Source organism: Streptopelia decaocto (genome assembly GCF_964273445.1).
Source record: "Streptopelia decaocto genome assembly, chromosome: 8".
NCBI lineage: Eukaryota > Metazoa > Chordata > Aves > Columbiformes > Columbidae > Streptopelia > Streptopelia decaocto.
Window position 1 is genome coordinate 10,507,485 of NC_138662.1, and position 21,806 is coordinate 10,529,290.

The 21,806-nt window shown below is 37.7% G+C and overlaps 1 protein-coding gene across 1 annotated transcript in view; it reads right to left on the bottom strand.

The window, feature by feature from the left end:
* The window catches only part of LOC309443302 (contactin-6-like), a 140,323-nt gene that overhangs the window by 104,037 nt on the left and 14,480 nt on the right, over positions 1-21,806 (bottom strand). Inside the window, exon 2 of the mRNA XM_082060086.1 lies at positions 7,390-7,524. Coding sequence (XP_081916212.1) covers positions 7,390-7,444 — 55 coding nt within the window. The 5' untranslated portion in view covers positions 7,445-7,524. The remainder of the gene's footprint in view (positions 1-7,389; positions 7,525-21,806) is intronic.

Genomic DNA, 21,806 nt, shown 5'->3' on the forward strand with positions numbered 1-21,806 from the left:
CATTCATCCAGCCCCTACACATGGCCCCACTAGACTAATCCATCCACATTTTTCTCAAATTTCAGATCAGCATGTGTCTCAGAGCTGGCTTCCCATGGACACACCAGCAAGCAATTTTATTGGTAATCACAAGAGTTTCTCTTCCAGATAGTAATGAAAAAATGCCTCATGTCCCCGAGAGGTTTATTTTTGTAATGTAGGCATGATAACCACAGCCTAAATAATACTGTGTAGCTTGAAATAATTCTGTGAGCTAAAACTCTGTGCAACCACATTTTCTGTCCTGGGCAAGCGCCAATGATAATAATAATAATAAAATTATGTATATATGTGTTTATTTTTCTGTCAAGAGATTAGAGGAGAAAACGAACCAGATTTTTTTTAAACCTCAGTTACAGTGATTGTGGTAACAGACTTCCCCAGGAATGTCAAGTAGGTATGAATGCAGTGAATTCCAAGAAGTTTTCAATGTTAATTTCTGCTCAACAAGGAACACACACATAAACAGTGATCAATAATGACTAAATGAAAAAGAAGTAGCAAATCAATAACTAGAGACATTTTAGTTTCAAGCTTCTGCAAACAATGGAAGGGATGATCAGTCTGTGATTATGTGGAAGTAGCAGATATTGTTTTGGCTGTTAAAAGTTAGTGGGCAAGGTTTCACCTGTGTCATTGTGTGCAGATCTGCTGGATGGAAATATTAAACTGCATGAAAATTTCATCTGGATTTCCATTTCTAAGTAAAGCAGATTTTTTTTCTCTTTTTTTGCATTTCCAGGGTCTGTTTTCTGAAAACAAATCAAATCCTTCTCATTCTTACTATCCACTTACATCACTTTTCTGCTAGTGGAAAGTTACAGACTACAGCTGAGTTTCCATTTCAGGTAGGGCATATCTATCATTCTCACCATAACAAAAATCTAAGATTACACATGCCAGTGCTTTAATTGAGGCATTGGTCGTTAAGATAGAGAACGGATTTGACTATTAAACTCCAAGGGAATCCATGCTGTTAACTATTTGATTACTGTAATTATATGTCAAATCAAGATGCCACAGTCTCAACTCTGAAAGGCGGGATCTCAAAATCCAGCCTTGTGGTTTAAGTTTAACATTCATAAATAAAGTACCCTGCTCTAATAGTGACCTCTGCAAAACAATGTCTTAAACATTAGCTTAAAGGTTAGCTTGTTATAGAAATGAGAGATCAAACATAGGCTGTGAGCTTCTCTCGGAAGGTCTCCAGGTGTGAACAAAATCAATGAAGGACACCAGGGTCAGAGAACAGTCCTGTGCAATGGGGGAGGTGACAGCAGATGTGCCGTTTCAGCTTGTTTTGTGCTCATATATAACTGACCTGCAGTTTGGGAAGAAAAGACCTCACCAAAGATTTATATTAAATGGAAGAAATATATTTAACCATATTCTATTTAAAAACAGTATGCCTAAGGAAAACTTTCAGTGGTGTTTTACTATGTCATCTTCAGTTTATGTTTTTGTACTTAAATTTTCTATTGCTGGCAATGGAAAGTGCTCAAAATATTTTAAGAGCTTAATCACCTGCTAATTTCAACTTCTTGGCAGTGATAATAAAGTGCAATTGAATTTTCTTTGAATCTGTTGCAAACAAAAATGAAAAAAAAAAAAAAAAAAACAACCAAAAACTTGAATGGCTTTTAAATTACCAGGGTGTTATTTTACAAAGTTAATAAGCCTTTCATACAGAGAGATGAAATGACTTGATATGAAACAGAAAGAAGCCATGTAAAATTCAGTGTAGAGAAAAAAACCTTTTTTTTTGTGAAGTAACTAACTGAAGAGATTAGGAAGTAGTAATTATTGAAATCACTATAAAAATTGGTTAGGCCTTTCATACTATAGAAGAAACTTATGCACTAGAGCCATATAGAAAACATAGAACTCTAGTAATGGTTTCCATGAATTCTAGCATGCTCCACTTCAGTAACTGTAAATAACATCTTTCTGACAGCTAAATCAATGCAACCTAAAATTTGAAAGTGCACCCTCAACCATCTGAGCTCTAACCTCTTTTTCACCATATGTCTGCATGCTTAAGGGAATTTTAAAAAAGACTACTTTTTTCTTGGAAATGAATATATCTATAATGTGAGTCTAGCCCATGTTATATAATATTAAATTGTTATTCACTGTATCCAGCAGGTCAGTTTGATGGGCTATGGTGTACCTGGGAAACAGGAGTGTTGCACTCTGTTGCCCATTCAGAATAACTAGCTTTTGAGGTGGGTCTGTGTCTGTTCAGTGAAAAGCTGCAAAAATCTTTACATTCACCAAATATAATATATGAGGTTTTCACAAATGCTGAGTCTTGCCCTAATTCTTCCCTTGTCAAAGCAAGTGGTAAAACTGCCATTGCAGTCTGTGGAGGCCTAAAAATATCAATGCTGACTCCTTCTCTCCATCACACCAGCTAATTGCTACTGATGTACATTGTCTCTTTGTAGTTGTTATCATTGTTGCATTATCATTTCATTCTACACGGGCTTCATTATCATAGCAGCTGAAGCCACAAACTGGTGTGAATATATCCCTCTTTGAACTGAGTATTGAAGGAAACAGCTATCTCAAACTCCATGGTGCTTTGTAACATTCTCCCGTTCAAGCAACCAGCATGTGGCAGAGCCAGAAATTGCTCACAGGCTTCCTGAGCGCTGGTCCTCTTTGTCACAAGAGGCTTTGTCCTGTGTTGCCTTGCACTGAGGACAGAGATTTACATTGCTCACATACTGGCTTATTTTGTCTGGTATTTTTCCCTTGAGTTAGAAACAGTTTGTAGTTCTGATAAGAGACAGGAAATGGAAGTAGTGAAATTGTTCATTCCTGTTCTTAAAACTAAATATGGAGGGACCAGTTTGCATTAAGCCCCTCCAGAAATGAATGGGCGCAGAGTAGCTCACTCTCTGTGTCTCACACATGCTTCAGTTTAAGGCAATATTTGGGATAATATTTTCCAACTGCAATACCTGCAAAAATTGGTGATGGATATTTTTCCTTATCTGTGATTTTTTTTTTTTTTTTCCCTCCATCTTCATAGCCCATCCTCATACAGGTATAGTCCCTCTTACTTCATCTTGCCAAGAGCTGGAATATTTTTATCATTGAAATAACAGGGGAAGGACTGATGTCTTTCTGTGGCTTGCCATCACCCTTTTGCCTGCCCCATCACTGTGTCTTCAGGGTCTTTAGGTGCTCTCTTTTGCCAGCTTTGTTGTACCAGAGTATGTTTGTTCACTGATGTTGGGAAATGAGCTGAACCACATGGTACCCCATAAAATAGAAACAAAGATTTTTCTCTAAATGTCACTCTTTACTCTCCTGAGAAGGTCATTGCTCTACCAGTCACCGTCTCTTGGGAGATGCTTGGAAGTCATTTTACAGGAATATAGCTTTCAGGGTCACTGTTGCCCAAAGTCATGAAAATTTCCATGTAATCTGAGAGACACCTAATTATTATCATTCTCTGACTCACCAGTGGGTCTCCAAATGTCTCTGGTTGTTCAGAGAAGCCTTAACATTTCCAGGCTGGACTAGTTCATCTCCACAGTTTGCTGTTAGAAATAGCAAAGATGTCACTTGTCTTAAAATATATGGTCTGCTGTTCTGTTCCTAAAGGTGCTGTTATGTTAACAATAAATCTGCAAGAAACTGCAGGCAGAGTGTGGGATGTGATGTATTCAATATTCATCGTGCTGTGACCCAGATGAATATCAGGACACTTTACATCATGAAATTTCTGTCTCTAATTTAGCAGTTTCAAAATGAGGGGCCAAAATGCAGCCTGGGAGGTTGCAGCTGCATCTTCAATTGGATTTAGTAAAATAAGCCAAAAGACTGTGTAAAAATACAGTTATTGCCTCACTTCCAAAATGAATGACTGGCTGGTTTGGCTTTTAATATTTATATTATCTATAGATAATTTTAAGAGCCTGATAATTTTTACTGACATTTTCCTTTTTTCTCATCTTTAGCCCTGGAAACCCCATTTGATTCCATGATACAGACAAGACCATCAGCAGACCAAAAGACAGTTGCAAAAGCCATCTCTGTATGGAGGACTGCATGGATTTATTTTAAGGGTGGATGCCACCAGGAATCAGATAAGAGAGGGGTCATGACAGCCATTAGGAATGGAAAGGACACAGAAAATTTGAAATTTGGATAAGCTGTCCAGGAGGAAGACAGAAACTGCAGAAATAATGAGAAGATAACTGTTCTCTTCCTGAATGGTAAAGAGCCTCAGAGAATTCAAAGAAGGAAGCAGAGAAGCTCGGATACTTGCAGTGAAACTGATGACAAAGTAAGCTGCTGTGTAGCTATAGAGGAAGGAGCATGAACTAGGACCTGCCATAGGAGGAAAACTTGAGACAGTTTTGGTGTGAAGAAATTATTATTTTGTTACTTAGGCACTCTGGACACTTTACTGTCTGTATCAGCTTCTTGAAATCCTGTCTAGATCTTTAATTTAGAAAGTGAGTGTTCTTTCTTAATGTATTAATATCAAGCAATGTTTAAATTTCAACAATAGTTTAATGAGATGGTTCTCATGCATCCTTATAACAAATACAGAGAATTTAAAGTAACAGTCTCTGAGTTTATCTTCAGCACCCTCCTTGCCTCCAGTGCTCTGCTTAGATTATCTCATTTAAATAGCAATGGGTTATGAAAAAAAAAAGTCTAATCTGTTCCCTCACTGTGTCACTGTGCATGCATACATTACTTTATTTTATTTTATCCCCTAAGGCACTTGCAAGAAACCCCCAAAGACCCTTGTTGAGTCACATAAAAAAAGCTCTTGTGGAAAATAAGAGTTGAAAGGAATATTACTTTCTGCAATCTTTCCATACAGAGGGAATATAGAAAATAGTTTGGGTTTTGACTAATTGAATTACCATTTTGGGGAGGTAATAATATCTAGCTCTGCTGTACAGGACATTTAATCCTTAGATTTAAAATTCATTCATAGGTCAATCTTTTCATTTTACGTGTCTGGTACAACTGAGGTAGAAACAAGGAAGAAAGGTCTAACCAATATCATTTAACAACCTGAATTACCTTTTAAGCCCCAGCCCACAAGACTGCTCTTCACAGCATCATGACTAGCTCCTAATTTTCCCACTCAGTTCTATAACTCTTAAATTGATGCAAACCATCCGTATAATAAATCAAAGAAGTTTTGCACATAACTGCAGGTTTGACTATTACAGTCACGCATATTTCAGGATGCCATGTAGTGAAAATCAGTGTAGCTCCACTGGAATCAATGGAGTTAATTTATACCTAGGTATAAATTAACTTATCTCCGTGAAGTCAGTGGGAGCTTTTGCTGTTCCTTTAATTGGTGACAGAATCAGGACAAAGGTGCTGTTGTGATCTACTCTTGGTGCCTAGGAATATGGAATATTTAAGTTCTATTGTTAAGTATTACATTAACATGTTCAGTTTTTTGAAAAGTGAGCTCCTAGTATCTTGTAACTCAGTTGGCCCAGGATACTGGTCTCATTAAAAGATGATTGTCTAGCAAGAAAGATGAAAGTGACCAAAGTTGGAAAAATGAAAGCTTTATGTAAAGAAGTAAAGGAAAAGGTTATATTTGGAATGGAAAACATGGGTTCAAAAATATCTTGTCCATCACCAAGCTGTATTGCTCCTTCAGTGATTTGTATTCGTATTCCATTCACAACTGTTAAAAGCAATCAAGAAATAATAGGAGAATCCTGAACCCCAAAAGATGGGTACGGGTCCTTTACTTAGTCTAGTAAAGAAGGCAATGATCTGTGAGAAGTACACAAGAGGACTGATAGATGCTGCAGCAGTGCAGTAGGTGCCCACACTGGTGGTAATTAAAGGGAAGATTGGTATTCTAAACAGGTGGTGTTTGTCATTGTGTGTTGTTCAGGGTACCTGGGCTTAAACAAGTGACTGCTTGCTTGAAATACCTACAAATATTTTAACATTAAGTCCTTAACATGTTTGCTGTTTGTTACTGAAACATGCATTTAGTATTGATTTAATAGAGAATCTGATCCTAAAATTCACATTTTACCTCAAATCTGTTAGATAAAATATTATCTTGTTTAATTTCAATTGTATTTTAAAATACTACTGAAGTCTGCACTCTGCTTTTGTTTCTTCATTTCAAACAGCTGCTGACTCCTGCACTACATAATTAATTTAAGTATCATTTGAGGTTACTTTAATACAATTTCCTCATAAGTACATGAGAAACATACTGGCTATTTAGAGTTCAATACATTAATTGTAGACAAGAGTCAGTTGTCATGGTTTCTATCACAGACAAGCGTGAAGGGGTCAGTTCATTCCCAAATTCATTATAACCTCAAAGAGTTCAGTTACCATTTTGTCTCATTTTAAATGAGTATGTAATGAGTCACATGAGTTAATCCCATTTATATGGTTTTATGAAGCAGGATTGCCAAGTTATATGCTTTTGAGTTAGAAGAAAGGTTCAGAAAAAAGGACTGAACTCAGAATACCAAACCCTCACTGTGAACAATGCCTGGCCATGCAGAAAGGAACATTTTACCTTGCAATATGTTAGCAACCTGTTGATATTTTAATTAAGCACAAGGGATATTCAAGAAGGAGAATAAAAGAAAGCAGTCCTGCTTCCTCCAACTACACTTTCTCCTCTGAATACAACCTGAGGACTGACATGATGCCCAGCACTTGATTCAGTGGGTTGCATGAGGCTCTAATCACCGTGTCAGCTGGAGGTAAAGGAAGAATATCTGCATTTGCTTTGTGCATTAGGCAAGATTTTCTTTCATTTTTTTATATTTGTTTGATAGTCCTTATGATTCTTCCCAATTTGGTATTTCCTAACTGAATGCTTTTATTTGTCTTCAAGTTAAACATGATTTAAGGGCACTTTGATACTATTGAGGCATTTGTAGAGTATGATATTAAAGTGTGGAAACTAAACTGTACATACCACACTCACATACACCTCACTAAACTGTTCTGGTCTTTAATCCAGCTCCATTTGCTGGCTTGGGAGTTAGTTATGCTGTGGCTAAGAAATGTCTTTTGTGTGTATGTTGTTAGCCAAGTAACAATTGTACTTTTTTCTTAATGTTAGAGTTCAGAATATTTTTAAAAGCTATTGCCTGGCATACAGCTTTCTTATGATCTTGAAACGCCTTTTCCTGGTTCAAAGGCAGCACCTTGTGTTGCTTAAAATTAAAGCATGTCCTAATGAAAAGCCTCTTTGTCACTTGTTCATGCAAATAAGTACTGTTAGTTTTGGTAATTGCTTCTCCTTTCTAGAAGAATTATGATACTAATATAGATTTATCAATCACAAACACTAATAGTGGAACATTTTACCTGTGCTGCAGCTCATGAATGGCAGCAGAATTATTAGTTTCCATAGCAACACCATCTCCACTTTCCAAGGTCAAAAATTCCTCCCATCCAATCAGTGGAAAGTAAAATGGGTCTTCTTGTGACTACCTTGATATTCTGTAAAAACAGGAAGAGATACTGGGTTATTAAAGTAGAGATTCAAAATAAATACCCACATTTTCCCTGTGGTATCATCTTCTATTGTACCATTTGAAGACTCAAGACACAAAAACTGCAATAAGTAGTTTAGATAGGGTCATCCCAGCATAAAAATAATTCCCAAATGACAGATACAAATCTGGAAACATACATAATGTCTGAGACCCATCCATCTACTCCATGTGGTGCAGAGATCATCGCACAGGAGTGAATTTCTCCAAGAAAGCAAAGTCTGCCTGTGGTCCATTGACCAAACATTGCTGGTTTTGAAGAAAGGATGCTTGCAAAAATGTACTCTTCTTGACTTCTAAATGTTCATCACACTTTATGATGTTTCTTGCTGTATAGTGGCCTGACTTCTGATCTCAGAAAGGATCCTTGGTGAATGTATTGTAAAATAAAGAGCTACTGATGCAAAATGGTACATCTCATATGGGATATGGACATATAATGTTATACATGCACTATGTTTAAAAAAAACTAAACTTTTGTGTTAAGCTTTATTCTTCAGAAAGAAAACATTCACCTATAAGGATTTAAATAACAATTTGCTATAATTTCCTTTGACATTTCAGTCAACATATGAGGTATTAAACCAGGCAAATATATCTGTTTGGCCTTTACTCCCAAAGGGCAAACTAGTAATTTACCATGGGGAATCAGCTGAAACGAGAAATTACTTAATAAAATGGATTTACAAAATCATAAACTCATTCTAAAGCTTTTAAGTGCTAAAAGTTTTCCACTGAGAAATTACACTTATGATGCACATTTATGGATCCATATTCTCTTCTCAACTTGTCGCATTTTTCATATCAGTGTGAAAAGATGTCATACAGGGTTGCCCTGAAACTTATTCCTGATGTGAGTGATTTTTAGGTGGTTTTTAGAAAATGAAGCAATGCAACTCTTTTGGAAGTAATCCCACTAAGGGGATCTAATTCTGGTTATAGGTTTTTATAAACTTCACCTAAAAATTGTGTAGGTGGTCTCAGGGGAGATACATAGAAACCTGGTGCACCATTGCTAGTTTCTGTTTCAGGTGGGTAGTGATCAAACTTGAACAAGCTTCTAAGTTTTTGAAAAACAGGATGGAGAAAGCAGAGTTTCTTATAATCCTTTGTGAGATCATACTTCACACCCATCTGGGGTCTGCTGAAGCATTTCTGCATCATTTAAAAGTATAAACGGCTTGAGCTCTTTAAAAAGTAGAAATGGAAGTTGGATAATTCCGTCAAAGTAGAAACAGAGAAGGAGCTGCATGGTACCTTTCTACATCAGTTCTGCCCCAAACAACAGTAACTGCACCTAAAATAATCCTCAACAAATATTTGTCTATCATCATGCTTCAAAGACCTACAGTGATGTCTTTCCATATCTTCCTCACTAAACCTTGACAATGTTGTTGGTTTACAAGTTATTTCTAACATTGGCTGTAAATGCCCTTATTTGTCTGATCTCAATGGACATGGAAATTTCTTTCTAATACTTGTCCGTGTTTGAAGAAAGTTATTTTATATTAGAACATTCCTATTTTGTTTTTCCTAAGTAATTTTTTTTGTCATTGCTTCTCATTTTTGTCTTTTCTGCATTATTTTAGCATAGCTGGCATTTTTCTACAAGCACGCTGCCCAGAGGTGGGCACAATCCTCCAGCTGAGGCAAAGCCATGACAGCAGCCGTTTGCTATTTACACATTCCCAAGTAAGGATGGCAATTTTTGTTTTTATACTTGCATTCAGTTCAGGTTCCATTCTAAACTCTTCTTTAATCTGCCTGCCTATACTTAAGGTGTGCATTGATTATTTTTACTTAATGTGAAACCTTGTACTTTTCCTTGGTGAATTGCATCACATTTATTTCACACCTTTTCTCTTGTTCATCAATATTTGTCTTGAAGCTGGGCTATACGTCTCTGATATTTAAGACAAAAAAACTTACCTTTTTCCCTTGTCCTTCATAAACAGAATGCACTCTTTCAGATTAAAAAGAATGTTAACTATTTACTAGGATATCATGTTAATTTCTACTATATTAGTTCTGTGATTCTCTTTGTATCTGCCTTTCCCTGTGTCCCATTGTCATATTTTTTTCGAACTCTACATTAGCGAAAGGGACCTGTTACCTGAAGGAAGATTCCACAAACCACCACGACCTGTGTGTCCAGCAACACCACCGGGTGAGGAGGCTCAAGTTGCCCATTGACTGCCAAAGCAGCTTGCTGGGTGCCAGTGTTCTCTGTTAGCATCAGTAGATAACAACAAATATTTCTTTATGGTTTGTCCTCTTTTCCTGAAGTTCTGGCAATTAATTTTGCACATTCTCATCTGTTTCCTTAGTGCTTCTAGTTATATTCACATCCTATGCTGGGCATTTTTCTTTGTTTTTCTTGGATAGAGAGCATTTCCCAAGTGCTGCGTACTCTGGTCTCACCCAACTCCCTTTCGTCAAGATCTCTCAGACATGTCCTGTTCCTGGTCATCACAGCTTTGGTGTGTGAGTTATTTTATGCATATTGCCTGAAATACCTTTTAAAGGTGCAAGAGTTGCCAAAGGCAATTGTGGCTCAAAAGAAAAAGGACTTAAAACCTCCCGTGTTACTCACGTGCTTCCCAGGGGGAATATTATGAACAACAGAAAATCAGCAATAAAAGCCCCTTAATTGATCAGATCCATCCCTTTCCAAAATACTCACCCTTTCATACAAAGACAGATCCTCTGAAACACTCCCTGCTTTCTGTTGTCCTGTTGCTGAGTTACACATGAGTCTCTTGAAAACAAGGAGCAAGTACCTGCTGCTGCCATTATCCAGAAAATATACCCCAAGCTCTTTGTATTCATGTAAGGTGTTAATCAATCCTCAGAACTGTAATTCTCATCCTAAGATTGCAAATTATGGGGCATTATTGTAAATTTATATGTATGTATGTATACACACACATTTCCTTTAAGTAACCCAACTGTTTTACTTATTTCACTCTGACAAACACAAGGACCTAACTGGCAAGCAGGCACTTAATAATTTTTACAACGTCTTTCCAACAGCAGCTTCCATGGGATTATTTACTGTCAAACTAAATCAAGAATAAATGAAAAAACTGAAATATTTATAGCATAAGTAAAATCTGGTTCAGACTAGAAATCCCAGACTGGCATTAAATCAAGAAATGTAACAAGATGAATTGTGCCATCATACTCTTTGTTTTCTGGATGTAATGCTATCACTTATTCTAATTGTTATGCCACAGTTTGAACAGTCGGTCTAGATAGATAGATGGAAAACAAAGTATGTTAAATATGATTGTGGGGGAAACATTACATTTTCCCCTAAAAATACTGATTGCATGTCCATTTGTCAACAGTATGTAATTTATACAAATATGTTTGTTACAGAAGTAGTCAGTACAATTTTTTGTTGTTTTCCCGTTAGAGAAAACAAGTCCATAGGAAAGGACTCAAACCTCAGATATTTTTCAGCTTTCACTTTTTCTTCTTATCAGTGGGGGAAGGAAAGGTATCTATTCCTGGGACATACAAATGTGATGTGTAGGACATACAAGTGTGTGTATGAGATGAATAGATGGAAATAGAGTGGGGGAAAAAAGGTGGTCAAAATGGGTCTGGGGAAACGCTGCTGAGCTGTGGCTCTGTGCACAGCACAGTCCCGAGCTGCTGCCTGGGTGGGCTTCCCACTGCAAATGCTCTGGGTAATATTATTGGAAATCAAGTGTACAAAAATATTGCTTTCATCAAACATTTCTGGATATCTGGAATATTGAAAATGTCAGTCTAAATATGGGATATGAGTAGATGCATCGACTTAGTGGCATTGCACTTAGCATATAGAGGGAAAGGGGGTTTTTTTGTGTGTCTGAAGCTGGCAGTTTTATTGCTGTTTTCTCTTGACAATGGAATTTAGAAGGAGATATGTTATAGATTCGTTTATTAATTAAAATGGCCTGACATATGTTTAGTGCATAAACATAATCACAGATTTTTTGTCCGTTATTTCATAGTCCGGGCTAAGGCTCAACCTGATGGTTTTAGGTTTCAGGACCTATACTTTCTTCAACTGCTTATTTTTGAGTAACAAAATGCTTAAAAGATCAAGTCTGTGACAAAGGAGAAAATGCACTTCAGGTGTCATCTGAGTTTTCATGAAAATAGGGAACATTTCACATTTTTGCCACAATTGTCTGTTAGTTTTGTGAAAGCAAGAAAGAGTAGGTTCAGGTGGCAAGCTGACATCTTTCTGAGGTAAAAGCTGTCATGCAGTGGGAATGATGAGATTTTGCTCTTAGCTAAATTCAAGCAAATTGACATTTTTACCCATGGCAAAATGTAGCTACATTTGCAAAAATAGTAACTTTTTGACCTGGTGAAAGAAATGGTGTTTGACATCAGGGATTTGGGGGCCAAATTCCACAGCGGTGCTGGCAGAGGAGCTTTGCTCCGGGGATGGTATATTTCTGAAGCCACCTATAGAAAGAGAACTATTGAATGCATAGCAGAGGAAAGGATTGGAAACAGGAAGAAGCTGTAATCCAGGGAGTGCATGCATAGTCTTTTTATTCTGCAGCCTCAGCTTTCCCTCCCACCAGCTTCCACACATCTATATTATCTTTTGAATTTGGCCTTACGTACTTTTGTACTCTTCATCTGCCAGAGATAAGCTGAGTCTGTCCCAGGTAGGCTTGCATTCTTGGCACACTAGTACTCCTGATCTCTATATTGTCTCCCAAGCACCTGATTTGAAGGCATCTAATGTGAATTTTCTCATGAATGCCAATGATATACAGCTACATTTTTCTTTTCGAACTTTTTATCCCTGAGGCACTTTCTGCACTCAAACCATTTTCCAGATATCCGTAACAGACTGAATAGCAAATACTTGTAACTACCAGAGCAGAAGCAGAAGTGACCAGATTTACAGTCTCCAACAAGATTTACCTATGCTGTTGTAGTACTTACTGCTTATTTAAAATTACTGAAACATGTTTTGTAGGAGAGAAGTACCCTGTGCTATTTAACTAAGGTTTCTGATACTGATCACTCCTATGGACTTGGATTTTCATTTGTTTTTTTCACTCCTGATTGCTATTGCTTACTTTTCCTAGGGAAACAGAAAATATTGGCACTTATTTGCAATTCAAATTCAGTACATAGAGCCTTTGGGGTTGTTTAAATCTCGTGTTTTCAAAACATTTTCCTAAATCCTAACAGCTCATTGAGTTTCAGGTGACATTGGGACTCATATACCATATGACACTATCGATGTTTCTGTTGAATTCCCCACATTAACACAACCATACTGACATAGGAAGAGTAGTGCGCTGGACTCTACTTTGGTGTCTGTGACAAGGACTCACTCTTCTCAGATCCCCAGATGGATTCACCAGTATTGAAATAGGCAGATATAAAGGCCATAACTGGCTTACTAAATAATAATGACACTCTGGTCCTGTGACATCTTGGGACAAGGCAAAAGGCTTGGGTTGAGCAAGGTGCCAAATAGGATCCACCATCCCTGCATCAGATGAACTTACTCATCTTTTCATGATGAAGGATCCCTCTGAGAATTCCCACCTTCTAACAGTCAAGTACGAGACGCAACAGGATTTCCATATCTTAAAACTAATTTTTATTTTTCACATAGTTTTATTTTCATAGACAGCAACAATTAGAGAGCTTAAACTAGAAAGCTAAAACAGAAACAGTCTTCTCCCATCAGTGCACTACAGAACGTACCCGTGAGCTTTGTGTGCAGTTCACGTCCCGCTAGCATTGCTGTTGTGATGCCATGGGAACGTATTGGTGAGTGACACACTTTTACCAGAACATTATGAATATCCACACTGGTTTAATGCAATAGCACAAACGTTCATGTGGGCATTCACAAGAGTAAGTAACTGTGCCATATTTAACCCAGACGTAAAGACTGAAAGATATAAACCCCAGTGGGTTGCGTTGCTGACGAATCTGCAGAAAAAATGTCTTTCAACAGTAAATTGCTTAAGTTGTAATGAGTATAACTGTTGTAAGACAATCACAGCCCTTGTGCTTAACCAAGCCTTAGGAAAGCACAGTAAAGGTGCAGTAATATGAACCAAGTCCTTCAGTGCTTATTTACTACTACTTTGATATTATTTTTTTTCCCAGTTTATACACAGTATGCAATGCCAGTAATCACTCTGAAAGGTCTATCTCATGAGGAATATAAAATTTTGCTTCACATGCATTGCTCATGTACCAACATTGATAGTAGTGTTTCCTTGTAACTTAGGAGATGTAGATATTCTATCTTTTGAATATGTATGTGTCTATATGTATGTGAGGCTTTGTATATATACATAGTACAAACAAAGGTATAATTTGATTCAATCATCTCTATTGTTGTCTCTTTTTTTGACATATAAAGTTATGGTGCTATTTCTGCTCTTTGCAGTGCTACATATGGTAAATAAAGACAGAAATATCTCATTGTGGTGGTATGAGATAAAACTAGCAAAGAAGTTGGTTTAGTCTGAGGAGTGGTGAAATCTCTTTTATTCATCATAAACCCTGTCTGGTCTATTGCTCTCTTACTCTGGGACATGTGGAGCAAGGATATTAGTGTGCGGGGGAGATGTGAGGGTGCCCTTGCAGAGCTGATGGACTGTGCTGGTGTACTATGCTTCAGGGTCTGTCTCCACACCTGCAGCTTTTCAGGAACAGCGCTGGGCTGTGCCAAGGGGTGGCTTCAGTCCAGACCCATTGACAAATCGCTTTTAGGGAAACGATAAAACTAAAATATGCTACAAATTTGGTTTGGCATTGCTGAGAATGGTAAATGGCATTCAAGTAAACTGCTTATCTCATTGACAGAACCATGGGCCCCAAATTCATTATATGTAAAATCCCAGTAATTGCATTTGTCCTTATAACACCTTTTCCATGGTTTCTGTGCTACTTATCATGCCTGGCTCTGTCTATAAACATGTTGTGACTTAAAGTGATTGAAGACGACATACAACTACAAATTCTACATATTAGTTTGAATTAATTTGAGGTCCTATAGTTTCTATGACATGGAGGATTATCTCTTGGAGTATCATTTATATTTAAGACTGTCCAAATTCAGGCTAGTATAAAATATTTGCCACTTAATGAAGTGAAGCTCATAATTGAATGTGTCTCTTAAAATATTGAGTGAGTTATCGGGTTTTGTTAGTTAGTCACCCCATTTTACCCCATGTAATGTAAAAAGCAATTGTATCTGTTTAAGTAGTTTAGAAATATGTCATGAACATTAGTATTCATTACTGATATTTCTGGAGGCAGCAGAGAAGATCAACATCCATTTACAGTGAGTAGGCTCCTCATCTTTAAGATCCTGAAATGTGATATCAATAAACACAGGGTCTCATACTCTACTACCATTGTGCTTCAGTTTCAGCTTTGTGTCTCAGTGCTGTGTTCTCTGTTCCTAGGAGAAATTGTCACTTCTGATTTCAGGAGAATGTGTTTTTTACATTAAATTTGTAGCTGGGATAAGCATAGGTGCCTTTGAAAGTGGATTTCTAGCCTGAAACTCTTTTCATAAACCAAACAGAAGTGAGGCAGAAGTAGTGAGGCACGGAAGAGTAATTATTTATCTTATGTTGTTTGATAGAAATAAAAATGTCAGCCACAAAAGCTTCCTGGGGCAAAATGGATAACCTTAAAGAAAGATTTGCAGCAGCGATAGTAGCATTTAGCAATGACTGCCACGTTTCCAGCCTCTGAGGGAAGGCAAAACGAATTTAAGCTTAAGAGTTTCTGTAGGCAATATGTACAGTGGTTCGCCAAAAGATTATGTGTTGTTGACCTGCCATCTCTTTGCATTTGCAGAGACACAGATCCTGGAGGCATCCTGGAAGAATTAACCTCATATACAATTTTCCATTTGGCTTACCTTTTTGTTTGCAGTTTAAATCATCCATTGTATAATATGCAGTGTGCATGAAGAAAAAAAAAAAAAGCAGAATTTATTACATATGTTACTGGACAGGAGAATATGTTGAGTCCTTGCCCCAGCTGTGGAACACAGCCACAGCCCAACTCCAGATGGAGTCAAGATCCAGGTATTCCCCAGCCTTTCACACAGGGGTTTCACTGGAAGGAGAGCTGGGAGCTTGGGCTGACCTACACATGCTCCAACCATTGGATCTTCTGCACATAACCTTCCTTACAATGGCAGGAACAAGATCTAATATTACCTTAGGACCATCTAAGCCTTTTTCCCTTTTTATCAAGATAGAGGTGACAGACCCCCTCTTTTAGTTTCAACCCTTTCCATGCCTCTGCACTGGCACTAGGAGTATCACCTGCCATCAAAATGTTTATAGAAGAAAACTAGAAACAATCACAGTTATTAAACATTTGAATAATGTTGTATATGCTAAAGCAGTGTTCTTTATCAGGACTGCCTAAAATCCAAATTTTCATGTAGAACCTGCTAATCAGAACACTTATTTAAAGACAAGGCAGAAAGATGTTAAAATCTGCTACAATGTGACAGCAGCTTCACCCATACAGTAGCTTCATATAAGGGCTTGGGTTATGATTTCAATACTTCTGAGCCACTCCAATTAGTCATCCTGGTGTAGGATTTTCTATCTCTTGGTCAAGTAATTGACAGGACTGCCAGGGCCACATGCAAGAGCTCAACACATCCTTCAGTTAAAATAGTGCTGCTCTCATTTAATCTCTACATATGTGTGAATGGAGATTCAAACATCTGTATGAAATCTGTCTGTAAGTTTTGATGAGATGAAAACTTCAGCCTAGTCTAGAGATATCTGTGAACTGCAGAAGAGAACATTTTCCATGTGAATTAGAGTTTAGAAGTTTTCATCAGATAATTTCCAACAACTAGAAGATTTTCTACTAATCACTCTATACAGTCTACAGTAGTTACTGAGCAAACACTGATATAGGAAAGGTCTGATAAAAAAGCTTGAAAGGTTTGGCTGAAGTGCGTGGATCAATTTTCCATTCAATACATTATGAAATAGAATTTTCTGAAGAGAACTGAAAGTGATAAATTTACCAATCCTGACAATATAACATGTAAACTAATTATCACATTTCTTTTAACATGTTCACAAACACTAAAGCTATTACTGAGACTGAAAAGCATGCACTCTTATTCACAGATGAAAAGTTTAATAACTACTTCATATCTGTGAGCAAAACCTTAAGAACTCTAGAAAACAGCCTTCCAAACATCATCAATGTAATAATGATAAAAAAATTGTTCTATTCCAATTGAAGTTAGTAGCAAAATTCCCATTTCTTCGGTAAAATAGGATCAAAATTAGAATGTCATCAAAAGATACTGTGCAGATTTCTTCAAGGAGAGGATTTTTAATAAAGGAAGTGCTGATAAACCTTTACAATGATATCTTGAAGACTTTACCTTGCAGTGGTTGTTTCAATATGAGCTTTATATCACAGGAGCACTTTAATTTGTGCCAATGTAAAGTCTGCTATTCACTGTTTTTATTTTAATCTTTTGCTTGCTTCATATTTGATATCCCAGATCTTTTATTAAAATCCATATTAAAGGTATTGTTGTATCTTCATGGGACTCTCCTTTCAAACCAAATAATATCCTTAGTGACAAAGCTCTTACTTCTGTATTTTGTGTACATTTATACCTCCAGCTGGTGGCCAAGGAAGGAATCACAGTGCACAGAGGGGCTGGAGCAGTCTCAGGTCACTTTGCTTGGTACCTTCCACTCCAGCCAGGGTGGAACGGTTGTATCTCAGAAGTGTGATTACAAGCCTCTTTCCTTCTGAGCATGAGACACACAACTGATGCTGTTACCTGGTACCCATACATTGAGCTAATGGCTGAGGGGATTTCCCTGCAATGGCTCACAAATCTCATTTGATCAGTATGCAGCAGGAATTCACCATTTACTGAGAAAGACACTCTTCTTATTGTTCTTGGCTCATTGATGTATTATATATTTACCAGGATAGAATCTCATTTGCAGTTTATTGCTCTAACATCTGAAATGATCTCACTCTTTCTCGTTTCACTGTTGCTCATTGTCTCTTATTCCTCCCAATTATGGCCAGCCAGCTTCAAATGCTGGGCTCCTAAACCCAGCACAGGTGCCATCACTTGTCAGCATGACACCTGGCTAGCAGCTTCTCCTACTTAAAAAATTACTGTTATGGCCAGTTTATGCATTTTCATATTCTCCGTTCTGCAGGAGAAAAGGAAGGAATGATGTGCTTTGCACACCAAGTGTGTCAGGCACAAGGTATGAAAGAAAGCAGGGCGTAACGTGTGTGGTGAGGGGCATTGCGTGGGTATTAAACACAATACTTGAATTATGTGGTGTATCAGAAGTTCCTTGTCTGCTTCTCAGGCCCTTACAAGGCAACAAGTCATCTCGGGGCTCACTTTCAGGAGTTTTTCTCAGCTGAAAAACAAAGTACTGCAGTGAATCCAGAGGGAAAGACTTTGTAGACTTTGGGGAAAGGTGCTCCTCTTTTTTTTCCTCTTTTGTTGAAAATGTGCTAATCAATTGCTTCTAATCTGCTGTTGACTTGGGCAAGTCATACACTCTCCTGGTCCCAGGAGAGGTGAGCTTAGAGATACTCCAGCATTTTGAGGGCAGGGAGTTTATGAGAGCTTTCAACAGGCTCTCCTGCAGAACTGTAGTGGGACAAGATGCCCGCACTGATTCACTGATTCCTTTTGGGTTGCAAATGACATCTAAACACACCTGAAATAGTTTCAGTCAGTAGCAGAGGCAGGAAGACACTCACTAGTACCAATTGTGGTCATTTGATGGTCCTTTGAATAACCTCTTTTTTATTTTATTTTATTTTATTCTATTTTATTTTATTTTATTTTATTTTATTTTATTTTATTTTATTTTATTTTATTTTATTTTATTTTATTTTATTTTATTTTATTTTCCTTCTTTTTCTTTTAATATGCTTGAAAAAAACCCTGGAAAAAAAAAAGGTTTGATTTACTAACATTGCACTTCCCAGTTGCTATTAAGAATGATGGGCATCTTGCGTCTATTAGGGTCTTACAGTAGGGTAGAACATGCTGGCTATTCTGTAAAAAATCAAACTCCAAACCACAGAGGACCTTCCTCCTCCCATCCAGCTGCAACTTTACATTGGCAGCATATAACCCACCCAGGAGCTGTGGCAGGTATGTGGCATGAGAAAAGCAGGTGTGAACCAAAGACAGAATACAGACTGGGTTTTGTGGATCCCAGTCTTGGAACAAGGATCCACAGGGGTTCCCAGTGGCCAGCGCAGTGTGGTTGCACACTGAGCACGGGGGCACCCACTAATACACGAAACTTTCTTCCCAAACTGGATGTGCAGTTGAGCAAAACATCAGTGGAGTTCGGTTTAGAAGAGTTGGAGCAATGCCCTTTTGAACCAGAGACTTGGAGAAATTACTTCAGAAGGGGTCTGGGGATTCCTTCTGCCACTCCTGCCTCGGGAATTCCTGAGTGAGAGTTAATATTTGTAAACAAAGTAGTGAAACCAAAGCTACTTTTAGACAAGAACCTGGAAATCCACCAGGTTATTAACAACTGGTCTTCAACCTGAAAGTTTTAACAGTACCGTGAATGTAAATTATTAATTTTAGATTCTCCCAGAGAGCTGTCAGGAAATATTTAGATTTTATAACAGCCATACATTGCTGTGCAACAATAAAGAGGCTGGGACCAGTTCTGTGCTGACCTAGGTGGACAGAAGTGCTTATAGGTTAGATGAATTTAAACCAGCTGGCAAGGAGACCAAGCTGAGTACTAAATAATATAAATAGGAACAAGGCAGGACTGTAATGCCAGGGTGACTTTAAGATTAGCTGAACCATACTTGGCCATTATTTTTGCCTAAGATGAAGTCTCTAATAATTTTATTTGCATTCATATGTGCATGCATGTGTGTCAGGAGGGAAAGTTAATTTCAGGGTTTATTGTTTAACAAGTAAATGATTCAGCGTGAAATGATGATCCTTACCATTCCCTTCCTCCTTGGCGACGCTATTTCTGTTTATTACTATCATTTAGAATCTATCTGATAATGAGGAAAAGAAGAAAATAATCAGTTGGTTTCTAGATGAAATGGGAATTTATTGAGCATAATCTATGTATTTTAAGTTAGGGGATATATCCAAGTGGAATAATCAGCACAGAAAACAGATTATATTAATGTCTAGACAGGGTTCAAGATGGTCTGGAGATGGAAACGGACATGGAAATTATTTACTTCTTGTGCTTGAACAATAGATCTGGATGCTATTGGAATCCAGAAGAAACAAAGGAGAAAGTCCTTTAAAGAAAAGCCAAGGATAAAAGTGCTGGACTTTCTAATGGCTTCACCATATCAAGTACTTTTTCTAGAGGAGATTTCTGGGTGCTACTACAAGAAAGAGGAGCGGAGGGCTCTTGGCCTGACTCAACAAAGATGAAATTAATAACCAAGGCAAAGCCAGCTCTGTTGTTAAAGCACCATTTTGTCCGCTACCAGTCCACTGATTTTGGCCATTTCCCTGTGCTATTCCATTGTATTTGTATATCCCTAGTCTTTTGGTCTCTCTTTAAGCATTCAATAGCATAGCAAATACATTTCTTGGTAGCTTCTTGGCTCCGACACTTGGGAATTGCTGTTGTAAATGAAAAAGCTCAAGAGATGGCTGCAGACTCTGGTGTCAACAGGAGTGACGTTGGATGTCCAGTGGCATGGCCAGAGACACAAACTGTCTCACTGCATGCCAGAAGACTAAACCCCAAGTAATAGGCGAACAGCACAGTGGCAAGAAGAGTTTACAGCCCTAAACCTTTGCCCAGTGACATAGTGGCACAGGTCTTGTATTTCAGCTGTGCTCGTGGTTTGAATATCAAAAATCAGACTGATTTGTCCTTACCTATATGTTCAATCCTGAAATCTATACAAGCTCTTCACATGCAAACTGTACATAGTCTTTGCAAAGGCTGATCAGGAAAGCTGTCAGGAAACAACCACTATATATTTTCTTCTTCTAGGGCAAGGCAGAGAGGAGAGGAGCCTGCAGGCCTGTCCTGGCCCGCAGCCCTGGCCCATGGCCCGATCCAAGCAGCAGTGCCAGAGAGAGCTCCTGGAAAACAACTTTGTCTTCAAGTCTGTGAGACAAAGATGAGCATGTCAAGGGTGATGTCCCCCGAGGGTTGTCATCTACACACCAGCTAAGCCAGAGAGGAGAAGGACAAGGGGCTGGAAATTCAGTGATGCTTCCCTGTCCAAGAGAGTCTGTACCGAGTGAACAGCAGCTCTGCTATTCTCAGTTAAAGCTCTGAAGATAAATGACTTTTTACTGTTTAATAAATGTAAATAGCCATATCTTTCTTTAACAGCTTGCCACACACCAGACACTAACCACTGTTTTGATTTTTAGAAGATGATCATGTTTCAAAGCATAGTATGACCTATAGGTATATTTTTTTCTGTTTAAATTGGTAATTTGAAAAAAAACACCTTTATTATAAGCTGTGTATTTGGATATATACAGAAAAGCACATGTTAACGTGATCTAAAATATAAGCACAAAGTTGGAGGTTCCTTTTATTTCAGAGAACCATTTGGGACATTGAAAACAAAAGTAATCTACTTTCATTTTTCCTACAATTAAATATGTCTTTCTTTTTTGCTAAAAATTCTGTAGACAAATCTAAGTTCCATCGAAGTCACTTCGAAGTCAGTTCACATAACGTATACCAATTTTATCACACTGCTTGAAAATTATGATGTAGTTCTAGGCCTGAGATTAATTGATTTTTGTTTGTTTATTAGTGAATTTCTTCTGCTATTCATCCTGTTTCCTAGGACTCGTGTATGAGCTGTTCACTCATTCAGAAGGCACACCTTGTCAAGTGTTACCAAGCAAGTAAAAGAGAGAGACAGAGAGAAAAATTAATACACTTTATTACATTAATTGTTACTGGACTCCTGTTTTGCACATGGCAGATGATTTGTTAGAAATTGATTCTGTTTCTTGATAATTATACTGCACTCCAAACAGGTCACGCATGCAAGTATTGATACATTTGCATCTGCTGGATATGCAGCAGACAATTTATATAGATTCAGAATGTGTTAGAAAAGCAAAATGTTAGCTTGAATAATAATCAGTATTTATGAATGTTTTCTCTTCCTGCATACACTAAAGAGATTTGAACTTGAACTTACTAT